The sequence below is a fragment of the Pleurodeles waltl genome, chromosome 12 (assembly GCF_031143425.1).
Source record: "Pleurodeles waltl isolate 20211129_DDA chromosome 12, aPleWal1.hap1.20221129, whole genome shotgun sequence".
Taxonomy (NCBI): Eukaryota; Metazoa; Chordata; class Amphibia; order Caudata; family Salamandridae; genus Pleurodeles; species Pleurodeles waltl.
In genome coordinates this window covers 97,584,083-97,597,308 of record NC_090451.1, presented here as the reverse complement: position 1 = coordinate 97,597,308, position 13,226 = coordinate 97,584,083, and the positions used below count along the sequence as shown (strand labels likewise).

The 13,226-nt window shown below is 41.1% G+C and overlaps 1 protein-coding gene across 1 annotated transcript in view; it reads left to right on the top strand.

The window, feature by feature from the left end:
- Positions 1-12,270, top strand: part of RAB11B (RAB11B, member RAS oncogene family) — a 37,366-nt gene extending 25,096 nt beyond the window's left edge. The window contains exon 5 of the mRNA XM_069216584.1: positions 11,378-12,270. Within this exon, the coding sequence (XP_069072685.1) occupies positions 11,378-11,523 (146 nt within the window). The 3' untranslated portion in view covers positions 11,524-12,270. The remainder of the gene's footprint in view (positions 1-11,377) is intronic.
- The last annotated feature ends 956 nt before the right edge of the window (positions 12,271-13,226 follow it).

Here is a 13,226-nt window from a genome sequence, read left to right as displayed (position 1 = left end):
TAATCACCAAAATGTGTGTGGATTCCATGGGTGAAATGTGAGAACTAGTAACACAAATCAGTTGCTGCCAGAAGATTACCCGTTAAATCAAACTGCCACAGGAGCAGATGCCTATTACCCAACTCCCTCCAACAGATACTTGCTCATACTTTAATTGATTATCTGAACCCTGCATCTGCTAGGGGAAAAGGGGAATGGAAATAGAAACAGAAAGACAGCCTCTAGATCCAGTTCCAGCCTGTTTCCCACTTGAAGATAGGATATTCAGTGTGTGTCTCTGAAAACCTGCACCTTTCTTCTTATTGGGATTTCTTTAAAGGAAGGACCTGCAGTCGGGTGATAAGAGCATAGATAAGCACATTCCTATCGCGCATTCAACTGTTCAGCCATTCACATTCCCCCAATTCTATTGTTCTCCTAACCTGGATCCTTTGCGAGACTAGCCTCTCTCTGTGAGAACAATGTTAACTTAATATCTTCTTTTCTCCAGGAGTCAGAGGTTTCCAAGGTTCTCTGGAGAACAGTTCAAAAGTTCACAAATATACAAACTACTAATGTCTTTTACAGGAAACAAAAACTCCTTCTCAAGGTTCAGTTTTCTCAATCAGTCTTTAGGAATTAGTCTGAGCACTGAGGTTTGTCTCTAAGACTGACAAGTCTCCAAAGCAAAGAGTTCTTGATTATATATGTACATATATATGTTGGCAAGTCTGGAAATTGTACAAAAGGATTCCTTACTGCAGTTGCTTGAAGTTCTGTTAAGCCAAAACAAATTCTCCACAGAAAGCCGATAGCCAGTTGTTGGAAGAAGGAAAAAATGCAGCTTCTTCCAAAGGGAAAAAGTAGCTGGTGTACACACCGTAACAAGAAAAAGAATTAATTACTCAAAACTGGAAGAATTCTCTATGAAACGAAGCACCTCAGGAACACGGCTCATTCTCCTCAGGATGACAGTTGAAGTGCAGGGCTTTCAGAGGGAAACAGCTGGAGGGAAGATTCAGCACGAGACTAAGGTAGAAACACTAGAGCACTGACCTCAAAAGGAATTGTGGCCACCATCTTGAGTGGCAGTTAAACCTGAAGAAGCTAGTTCTAAGAACAGCGTCCACAAGAGCCACCGGGATTGAGGACGCCGCTGCAACCAACGTGGGTACAAGGAAAATGGGAATCGTTTTTGCTGAGGGAAGAACTTAACGCTGGCAGTAGTTTTCCTGACAGTTGCCACACAAAACAGTAATGACCATTAATCTCCTCAAAGGATTTATATTTTATGGCGTGCGCATCACTGCTCCAGGATGCTTATCAATGGGTTTAGCTCCCCAAGTGATTTTATTGTTGCAAGGCAATATTCCTCCCTTTGGCTGAGGTGAGGGGATCACCGCACTCTCGCACAAAGATTGTGGCCTTTTCCATATTCAGCCCAACTTAAGATTGCCGCTGTGCCTCTAACTTTGTGCGTCCATACACTTGCGTCACACATGGACATATGTTACAGTCCCCATGATTAGAAAACTGAATGGTATGACCAAAATAAAATATCTGGACTCTCTGCCAGTCCCAGTTGTGAATAGCCCTTCCCTTGTCCGGCAGTAGGTTAGAAAAGAAAATAACAGTTCAAATTAGCTGGTTTTAAACGTATACAAGACTAACTTTGGTAGAAAAGTAGCATGGATTATTTTGTGTCAGACAGTTAAAGGGTCATTGGATAAAACCGTCTGTGATTTGCTAATTTGGCAGGCTGAAATATCCACCACCAAGAAAGCAACATTAAAAGTCAACAGGGAAATATTACCAAAAGAACTAGTTTCACAGAGCATGAAACATTATTTTAAGAAATTGGTTGACGTTTTCTGGCTGATATTTGAAAGAGACAATAGAAAATTCTGTGTTTAACAATAGTGAATGACTAGGACTCTGCTGACGTCTTTTAGATAAGTATTGGTGGTTGAAAGGTAACATTTGTCTTAAATTACAGGACAGATGAAAAATGAAACCAGCAAGAATAATTTAACAGGTTGACTTATCTTACAAGATCACATAAGACCACCGATCAAGCTATTATTTAGGATAGAGCTGAAGATACACCTCTTTAAAGCACAACCCTTCACAACTCGTTAACAGTCCACCTATGCGTTTACCTTACAGCAATATTTCCAGTCACTTAATGACTATCTTTACCATTGACTGAGTACAGTACTCCACTGCCTTTCATTTATGTTTACACTGTACTATTACCACAAAAATACATACAATTTTTGTTGAAGATTTAAAGTACATGTTTACGCCAAAATGCATATTCTTTCTTGAGTCTTAACATAAACTGATGTGCTTGCAGAATGGACATCAGCTCTGTGCCCATTGCATACCGGAAGACTTTATTCCCTCCCCCCCCCCCATTTCCCAGAGATCAAATGGTTTTAATTTGGACAACAGGCAAAACTGACTGAACAGGTACAGGTCTATTATAGTGAATAGTCCTCTATTTTCTCTCTGAAATACAAACAAAACTTACTGTGTGTATTGCTTGTTTTACCGGGGAGGGTCCCAATGTATGGCAGTGATTTGGTAAAAATATCACTGGCTCATCTCAGCCTTTTGTGAAAGCAGGAAAAAGGCCCTATATCAGACAGTTAACTACTCCTAGAATCAGTCTAAGAAAACAATATTGGTCAATGAATATGTTTGTCAGTAAAAAAAACAAAAAAAATGTGGCCAATTTCATTGGAACATTATCGGAGTATTGGTTAAAAAGAATGAACAATGAAGTCTCCACGCATTTATAAGAAGTCCTACCTATTAAAGCAAATCAGATCAGAATATAGTGGCCTAAACGATTGTGAAAAAAAATAGTTTGGCTATAGGAAACACTTTTTAGGTTGTACACTACAAGACAGTGCAGCTGTCTGGTTTTGTTAAAGACATCTTGGGGACATTCAGAAAAGTAACCTAGGAATGCATTCTGCCCATTGGTTACTGTTGGCTTTGTGGTCTCCTCATGTTTTCAAGCTTTCTTTTTGCTTTAGGCTATCCAGCTTGAGTTCGTCCCTCCTGTTGCCCAAACCTTGTTTACTGCATTCTTCCACTAACCTGCTTTGTGTAAACAGGCCTTTAAATCTTGTCACATTTACTTTGCATTCAAAGACGAGGTCCAATGTCAGGCTCTCTCTTACAAGGAGCTTGGTGTTTACTTTTCTTTCTCTGACTTCAAAGTGAGAGAATTTGTGACAGTCCTGCTGAGGACCCGTGTAAGGTGAGAAGGGATTTATTTTTCCCCCCTAGCACATAACAAAAAAATGAACTGTGCTGATGTTTCAGAATTTATCAGAGTTAGGACAAATGAAGCACATTTATTTTGTAATTAAACAAATATTTGAATACAGTCAAAACACATCCATACATTAGGTGATGACATTTGCACACTTTATCGTTTGTGTGCAGCAAAATCGTATTTCGGTACACATGTAAAGGTCATTTCAATTGAAATGTGTTTCTGTAATGGCAGTGTGCTGCTACACCATGCATACTCCTCACTACATCACTTCACTCTATGCCACGTTACCCCATTCTATGACACTCCACTCTGTGCCACTCGACTTTACACCCCTCCACTCTAGGACACTCTGCTACACGCTAAGCCACTCAACTCCACGCCACTCATCTACTCACTCACCCGATGGCACAACACTAGTCAATGCCCCTCCACTCCAATCTACCCCACCCCACTTCGCCTCAATCTGTTCCATTCTACTCCACTCCCAAACTACTCCACTCCAATCTACTTCATTACACTCCACCCAGTCTACCCCACTGCACTCCAGTCTGCTTCACTCCAATCTACCCCTCCCCAATTTACCCACTCCACCCCAATCTACCCCATAGCACTCCAATCTACTCCAATTTAATCTACCCTATTCTAACCCAATCTACCCCAGACCCCTCCAATCCACTCCACTATGATCCTATCTACCCCACTCCACTACAATCTACCTCACTTCAATCTACCCCACTGTACCCTAATATACCTCACTCCATTCCAATGTACCCCACTCCATGCTAAGCTACTCCAGTCACCCCACTACACTCAATCTGACCCAATTAACCCCACTCCACTCCAATGTACCCCACTCTGTTCCTATTTACCCCTGTCTGCCCCACTCACTTCAATCTACCCCACTCTAATATACCCCAATCCAACCAACTCCACTCCAATCTATCGGAATCCACTCTAGTCTACTGCTCCCCAGTCCAGTTTACCCCACTGCATTCCAGACTCCACTCCAATCTATCCAACTCCTCTCCACTCTATCCACTCAAATCTACCCCACCCCACCCCACTCCACTACAATCTAACTAACTCCTCGACAATTCACCCCACTCTAATCTACCCCTCCCCAGTCTAACCCACCCCAACCTACCCCTATCTATTACACTCCAACCTACTTCAGTCTACCCCACCTCACTCTATGCCTCTCCTATCCACCCCACCCTTACCTAATCTACCCACTCCAAACTACTACACCCAATTATCCCTCATCAGTCTACCCAACTCCAATCCAATTTACCCTAATATAATCCACCTAGTCTACCCCATGCCACTCCGGTCTACCCCACTGCACTTTTACCCAGTCTGTCACTCCATTCTGATCTATCCAACTCCACTCCCCTATACCACACTCCATTCTATTCTACCCAATCCTCTCTAATCTACCACATGCCACTCAGATCTACCCCACTACAGTCCAGTCCACCCTACACTGCCCAACTCCAGTCTACAACATCCAATCCACCCCAATCCGATCTACCCCTCTCTACTCCAGTGTACCCTACTTCACTCCAGTCGACCCCCACCATAATCCCCCAAACTACCTCACTGCACTCTACCCCACTCAATCTACCCCACTATACTCTACCCCACTAGACTACAATCTACCCCACTCACTCCACTCGCGACTCCAGTCTATACAACTTCACTCCACCCTACCGCAACCTACCCCACTCCAATCTACCCCCAGACCACTCTACCCCAGTCTAACTCTCCATTCTGCTCTACCCAATCTACCCCACTGCAGTTCACTCCATACTAATACATACCACTCAAATCTACCCACTCCAGTTCAGTCTAACCCACCCCACTCCAATCTACTTTACCCTACTCCACCCCAAACTAATGTACCCCATCCAATCTGCTGCACTCCAATCTATCCCAATCTACCCCACTCTACCTCGCCCCATCTGTCTACCCCCCCACTACATCCAAATCCAGTCTGCTCCACTCCAGTCTACCGCAATGTACTCTACTCCTATTTTACTCCAGTCTACCCCCCTCTAATCTGACTCACCGCAGTCTAACTAACTCCACCCCACTCCACTTCCTACTCCAATCTGAATCACAAAATGGGTTTAATATGCACTACAAAGCCATTTAGCTGTTGCAGAACCTGTGATTCAGTGATTTGCAAGGTTTGTGACTGTTACGTGGCTTAGCCTGCCCTGAAGTGTTGTAGTCTGTGGGACTGCTACAACTACTACATCTTTAAAATTTGCATTTGCTGTAGAACTAAGAATCTAGGGCCAAATGTACAAACACTTTTTCCCATAGACACAGAATGGGCAAAAACCTTTGATACACCTGGCCCTTAGTCTCATCCTATGTAGTGTAGGGGCATGATATCTGATGCTTGGTGCTGCTGCTGGCTGCTCAGTCAACTCAGATGCATTTATATTTTCTGGGAATCTCTGGATGAGGATCATCTCTGACATGTGGCTTAAGTCATCTGCCAGCAAGTCTTTATTCGTACTATAAAAAAAAAAAAAATAGGTCTTTCCTGTTTCTTCATCCCGTATCTTCCCACAGTCACTATCTTATTCCTTTAATTTTTTCAGGCATATAAAGTCTTAATTTGATAGTTTTCATTTACACTTAACTGGAGAGCAAGCACCTTACCATGGAACTGCATAATAAATATCAATTGCATAAACGTGTTGGACTATATTGTTCCGCATGGGCTTGTCAAGGGAAGCTCTGCTAGAGAACTATGCAGATTTGGATCTGCTAACAGTGTCATAATGGACCTCTTTGTAACCTGAGGCACTTAAGGATTGTTTAATAGAATAATAGTATGTTCATTGCTTAGATTAAATAACAGCTCACTGCTTAAATCATTGGGCTGCGGCCTTGTATGCTTAACGGTGACAGTGATTAGTATATACTTTGACAAAACTCACACTTTCACCTTTTCGCTTGATACCTAGCCTCTCCTGTTCTCTGGCTTCTCTGGAGTATAGTTTGGACAATCCGTGTGTTCTCCATTTTTGGGAGAGTTGTTACTGATTTGAATTACCCAGAGTGGTGTCAAAATTTAGATTGTGGAAGAGGCGGAGGCTCCTGGTGTTTGCTTTATTTTTGCTTTGTATATTTAAAAATGTCCATGTATGCTTAACTGGGTGGGTGTGACAGGGTCATGGCAAACGGATGAAGACTGATTGAAATGCACCTGGTATGTCTGGTTCTGTTACGGCACTTGACTTTCTGGACATTTTGTATACCTCTTCCTCCTTTTTTTCAGTTTTTGTGGTCCCAACAAAGTTGTCATCATAATTCCAGATTGAATTTCAGAGACTTTTTCATGCTTTGGGTGGGCTTTACCAGACTGATCAGGGATAGAAGTAAAAGATTGTTGGAGCTAGGAACCAGAAATTGACCTGTTGCTTCTTCTGTTGATACTTTTTTTCTTAAGGTTCCCACTTTAAATATCAGCAATCTGGATGAGGGTTTGGGATACCTAGTGAAAAATATGGGTACTGACTTGAAGCAGCAATGTAAGTCAGAGAGAATTTGTGAAGTAGGAATGCCCAGACTCTCCAGAGAAAGTATCAGTGGGATCTTGGAGGTTTGTGTCTGATGCTTTTGAAGCAAGTTTTTAGTTTTGCAGAGAATAGTTTTTACACTTTTTTGGTTAAGTGAGTGACGTAACATTTTTTGGAAAGAAACGTTGCTCTTTGGTAAAAAGCGCTCCAGGTTGTTTCACGTAAACTAATATATTGTATTGAGCTATGATAAATAAGATGACCCTTTGATGAAGATGCACAAGTTATTCATTGGTTTAATTGTGGATCCTTTAATTGTTCGTCCAGACTTTCTGTGCCGACATGCCATCTTCTTTGTTCCTGTATGCCTGTATCATCCCTGTAGCATAAGTCAAAAAACGCAGTGAGGTGGAAATAGTGGCATACTTGTTGGGCTTGACATATATTGGTCCCCATAGATTAGAGCGAAGTCCCTACCCTATTTATTGGTCCCCATAGATTAGAGCGAAGTCCCTACCCTATTTAAGAGGATTAAAAGTTACATCCTTATTAATGATTTTTCAAAAGTGGGGCTGTAGCAGATCCAGTTCGGGCTCAACATTGGAACAGCACTTTTGAATGACCTCCCTAAACCAACACTTTTACAACTGAAAGCATTCTGACATGCAACAGATTGCTGATTTCGGGTACTTAAATCAACTACTGCATCACCCTTGTTTCAGCAGTATGGCTGCCATGCTGAATTTGCACTTCAGTGTTGGATACTTTCTGCAGTGCATGCCCAGATCTTGACAAAGCATTTGCTACACTTTGCTTAACGGATGTGGCTTCTGTGTAAATGTATTTAATAAGAGCGTGCTATAATATTTATTTATTGAATTTTCAAATTGTCAGTCAAAGGGGTAAAGCACCTCAGACTTCCCCCAGTCTACCATGCAAGAAACTCTCCTTGCATGCATATCCGGCGTGGAAACACCTACATTGAGAAATCAACAGATAAGACGGTTTATCCTGCTGCACCAACAGAATCTTAGTTCTTGCTTTCCTTCCTTCAAAACTAGTTCGGTATTGTCAGAGCTGCAGGTGGGAGCTAAAATGCTTCTCGTAGAGAATGTAGTCACATGGAATCTTTACAGCAACCTCACTGCTGGTATCCCCTTCCTCGCCTCTAGGAACACCCCATGTACCGCCCGCCCACACAAGGTCCCAAATGTTTTTTTTTTTTTTTTTTAACCTAACATCCAAAGGTGGAGCTTGTAGCCTGCACACCAATTGGTGAATTTATACAGGAGTTAGAGGTCAAGGACTAACAGAGCCGTTATCATCACAAATTATGTATACCCTAACCTTATTGTTAGCCTACCCTCCTTCCCAATTTGTTGGAGAACCTTATTTGACAGTCCATAATTTCCTGGCAAAGGTAAACCACATAGTTAGGGAAATGATTGCAGAGAACTTATTTGCCCAGAGCTGCATCTTTGCAAAAAGATGTTTTCAGTGAGTTAGTGTACAAAATTATTAAAGCATGACTGCCTGCAATAGGTATGTTTGCTTTTGAAAGCCACCAAAGCTGCCTTTGTTCTGGTAGATTATGGTTGAAGCCTTGGACTTCTCTCTTATCAAAGGATTTAGAGATATGCAAGACTATCCTTGTAGTGATAATAGCTTTTTTGATGCATATTGTGAGTCGTTACATTTGATAAGAAAATTACTGTGCATTTTTTTTCCAAATATAATTTCAAGGCATTGAAAGTAACAGGATTAGGGGGGTGTTTAATTGCACCAGAAGGCTTGTGGGCTCTTGCTTAAGAACATAACATATTTCTCATGGAAAATCTGAGGCTCCACTTGTTTTTTGTTTTTTTTTATCGAAAACAAGGTGAGCTCTCTAGAGGTGACTGACACCAGCGAAGCTAGCATCCAAGTCAGTAAGTAATGTTGGTTGCAAGAAGCTTAATTCTCAAAAGATGTTGTATAGATGCTCAAACCGCATACGATATCATTGCAGTGATAAATCTCAGACAACCGGATTTTTAAAAAAATGAGGCCCAGGAAAGAAAGGTCAGATTCACTGAAAACGGGCATCTGCCTACTGGAATACATAGAGATCTCTGTATCACCTGGGTAGTTTATACACAGTAGTATTTCTAAAGACAAGAGGGACAGGGAGATTATTGGTCCAGTGTACTGTCTCCCTTTACATGAACCTATAAACAAAATAAGTACACTGTTCCAGGCTAAATTAGCACAGGGGACAAGAAAGGACTGCAGTCAAGAAGTTGTAGGAGTGCCCTCAAGCATCACATTAGGATGCTAGGCATCATCATCGGGTTGACTCCTCGCCAGACTGGCACTGCAATGTCTGACGGGCCACCATCCATGAGATGGAGGCTCTTCAACCAAAAAGATGTTTAATAAATTGAAAGAAGTCTGCAGCCCAAGCTGACAGGGGAGAGAAAGGAGAGTCAAGGGTATAAAATTGGCTCTAAACACCTCATATTCATTTTTAATATTTTCGATAAGGGTTAGGTCAAGGTTAAAAACACAACTAGGAGTATTCAGGCGAACAATGCTCCCAATACTCCTTCAAAACCATGCTGGAAGGTCACTTACAGTCTGCAGATCTATTGTATCAGTCAGTCAGGTGGTATGTCTCCCATCCCATGTAGGAAACGGGCATCATAGGGACGCGTAAAACCTCATACCCAAGGAGAGTACATTTAAATTCTCCTGGAGGTCCGTCTTGAACCTACCCGAGGTCGCGTACGGGTACGTGACCTTCCAGCATTTATTGTCTTGATTTTTTTCATGGAGAAGCAACTATTATCGGTCCTGATGAAGCGCCAATGGATCCTTGTGTGACCGTGAGGGCGCGAAACATGTCGACCTAATGCTAGGAGCAAACAATTTGTCTCCTTTCTAGTTTTGAAGGAGTATTGGGAGCATTGATCGCCTGAATACTCCTAGTTGTGTTTTAACCTTGACCTAACCCTTATCGAAAATATTAAAAATGAATATGAGGTGTTTAGAGCCAATTTTATACCCTTGACTCTCCTTTCTCTCCCCTGTCAGCTTGGGCTGCAGACTTCTTTAAATTTATTAAACATCTTTTTGGTTGAAGAGCCTCCATCTCATGGATGGTGGCCCGTCAGACATTGCAGTGCCAGTCTGGCGAGGAGTCAGCCCGATGATGATGCCTAGCATCCTAATGTGATGCTTGAGGGCACTCCTACAACTTCTTGACTGCAGTCCTTTCTTGTCCCCTGTGCTAATTTAGCCTGGAACAGTGTACTTATTTTGTTTATATATACACAGTAGTATGTCTTTCAAGGATACCCGCAACCTTGGATTTGTTAGGAGGCCTGCAACAAAACCTGGGCCATAATTGTGGTAATTTTTTTTTATTTTTTTTAAGGAACCTGGAAAAAGAAGGGAGGGTGTATAATTGACCACACGGTCAAACTAAGAGATGCGGAACAACCTGTGCTTCAACTGAAGACTTTGTCAAAGATTAAACTCTCAGAACAAATTTGAGGAAGATCTAGGAAGCCACATTTTTGCCTTTCCAGAGTTCTTGAACGTCTGAAGTGTATGATAGATCAGCGCAGTGGGAGGAAAGGCATTTATGCAGGTGTCCGACTTACTTCCACAACTATGAAATTCAGCGCTATTACCACATCCTCTCCTATTTGCTGATTGAAGTGACATTGTAATTTGAAATGGGCTGCCCCTGAACGTGCTGCCTTATCATACCAACTTATTCAGCTTATCAGAGTATTGAAAAGCAGAAACACTATACTCTTTAAACCCCCCCTAGATTCAGAACTAAGTTCAGTGCGCATTCTTCTTTGCTACTGCAACCTCTTTTTGGACCTCAGCAACTGCAAAGTTAAGGACAAAACCTTCAGTGATATTTTTAAGACAACAATAGATACCTCACTTATTCTGGCTGTGTCTAAAAAGATTGTCTAACACGTTTCCTGGTTTTTTCTTTTTCCTTCCCACTCCAACATTTGTTGTTTTCCTTCACCTTGATGTATCAGTAGTTGAACTGGAAAGCATATAGATATATAATATAATAAAGCACAAACTTAGACCTATATAAACTGTGAAAAGAAATTGCCTTATTTGTACGTATGCCAACGTAGTCCACCTGATCTGTTGCTGAATGTTGCCACAGCGTACTATGGTAAATACAATTTTAAATGGTTACATATTAAAATGTCGAAGTAGCTTAATCTATGCGTACTTGCTGTTAAATATACAAATGAGTGAACAAACAGTAGAGTCAGTTCCCTCTTCTAAATTATACTGCGTTTACCTGTTTTATTAAAAGGAGTGCCTTGGCCTTTACATAGGCAAACATGGTGATGATCCTCAAATCTATTTGTGACATTTAGTGCCCATGTTCACAATGAAACAAATCCTATATAGTACACTCACAGTATGCAGACATCCGAGAAGAATTGTCACACATTTATTCCGAGTAGATGCCAAAAACTGAAAATGTATATATTTTGAAAAAGGCCTATACGTATATGTACAAATATATATATATTTTTTGTTTCAGAAATTTACCGTATAGTATCACAGAAACAAATAGCAGACCGATCCGCACATGACGAATCTCCGGGCAACAATGTTGTTGACATCAGTGTGCCGCCAACAACTGACGGACAAAAATCCAACAAACTCCAGTGCTGCCAGAATCTGTGACCTCTTGTACAGTACACTCTGTGTGCCCCTCCTCGCTTCCACATGCACTTCAACTAGAACCATGTGTTTGCTTCTCTCAAGTGCACCCTGTAATGCAGTGACTCCTCACTCACCTGCCCTTCCTCTTTGTCTTTCGTTCTAGGATCGGTGTCCTGTACATTGTAAAAACTCCCTTTCAATGTGATGATGTTTGGGCTTGAAATGTTGCCACTGACCTGATACGTGTTTGGGGGTTTAGATGGATCAAAGTGTTGGAACACCTGCGGCAGGATATTACATTGCTGCTCTCTTTTCGGAAGTTGGTCTTTTGTGGAAAGTCAATGAAGACATGATTATTAACACAAGAAAAAAACGCCTTGTTGTTTTTTTTTCTGATAGTAAGAATTTTACTTAATAATGTTTTAATGATCACAGTGCATTCTGTTTTGTGTATAAAAATGGAGGGTAAAATATGCTACTCTACCAAATTAAAGTTATATATAACAATCAATTCAGTAAGGCGCATCATTTTCAGTGGATGCACATGTGGTCCCTGTTTTTCTTAAACTTGGACTAAAGGGCATTTTTATTCAGATTTTGTCTGCTTGCATTAATACGTTTTGACTGGGGAGTATTTTTTTGTGCCATTATTTAGGTGGAGCATGGAACACCATAAGATGTATGCATTACATCCACCCATTTATGTATACTAATGCATAGCTATACTTTGAAGTCTGAATTTGCTTAAATATGATATGTATCCTCGAACTTTGGCTTGGCGTCCCTGTTTATGTACTCTTAGCTCTGTTAAGTACGTCCTGAATGTTTTGGTTCAGGGAGTGTGAATGTACGTATTTTAACAAGTTTTTAATTCTGCAGTGCATCTGTTTTACAATTAGCATTTAGTCTGCACTTCTTGTACCTCCTTAGTTTCTTCCGCAGAATCTGGTTTCTCCATTTAAATATGCGAGTTCATGAAGCAATATTGTGTTATTTATGCATTTGGGTAATATGTACACAAGTACACTATGTGTCATGGAACCAAATAATATACATTTGGGTTTGATTGTTTTACCTCTGAGCTGAATGTACTCCACTTTTGACCCTGGGTGCCATTGCTCATTTTTGCTCTGCTAAAATATGTAGACAATGGGAGGCATGCAAATGTGCAACGCTATGCGGGTCTTGAAGCAAACGGATCAATTTAAAACATCTGTATAAAAAAACTAACACTAACAAATAAATCAAAGTAATGTGAAATTGTTTTTAATACAAAGACTGAACCCTAGTTTAGTGCTCCACCACCTGCACAGCACCACAGTCGTAGTGAAAGTTGACTAAAATCATTTTTTTGTTGTGATGTGTTAGCCCCAAGTGACTTGTAGTCATTTTCTAAACAGACTTTTCAATGTGGGAATAGTCTGCTTCCATTTGGATACCAATGTAATGGGGTGATTTTTTTTTACTTGGATAAGGAATATGGCAGTTTAACTGTATGAGTCACCTTATCAGATGCATCTCCATTTCCAGTTGACAGAAGCAGTTTGTCAATTTCCCATCTTTCCTTCCAATGCATGTCAGCTGAAATTGTTCCACCTATACGTTACATGGTGCAACCAATAGGAGAAGGTTCCCTTTCTTTGGAAAAATCAGCCATGGTGTACTTTGGGCAAAGCATTTTAGTCAATTACCCATTTCTTCTGCAGTCTAAGGATTTTACTTTT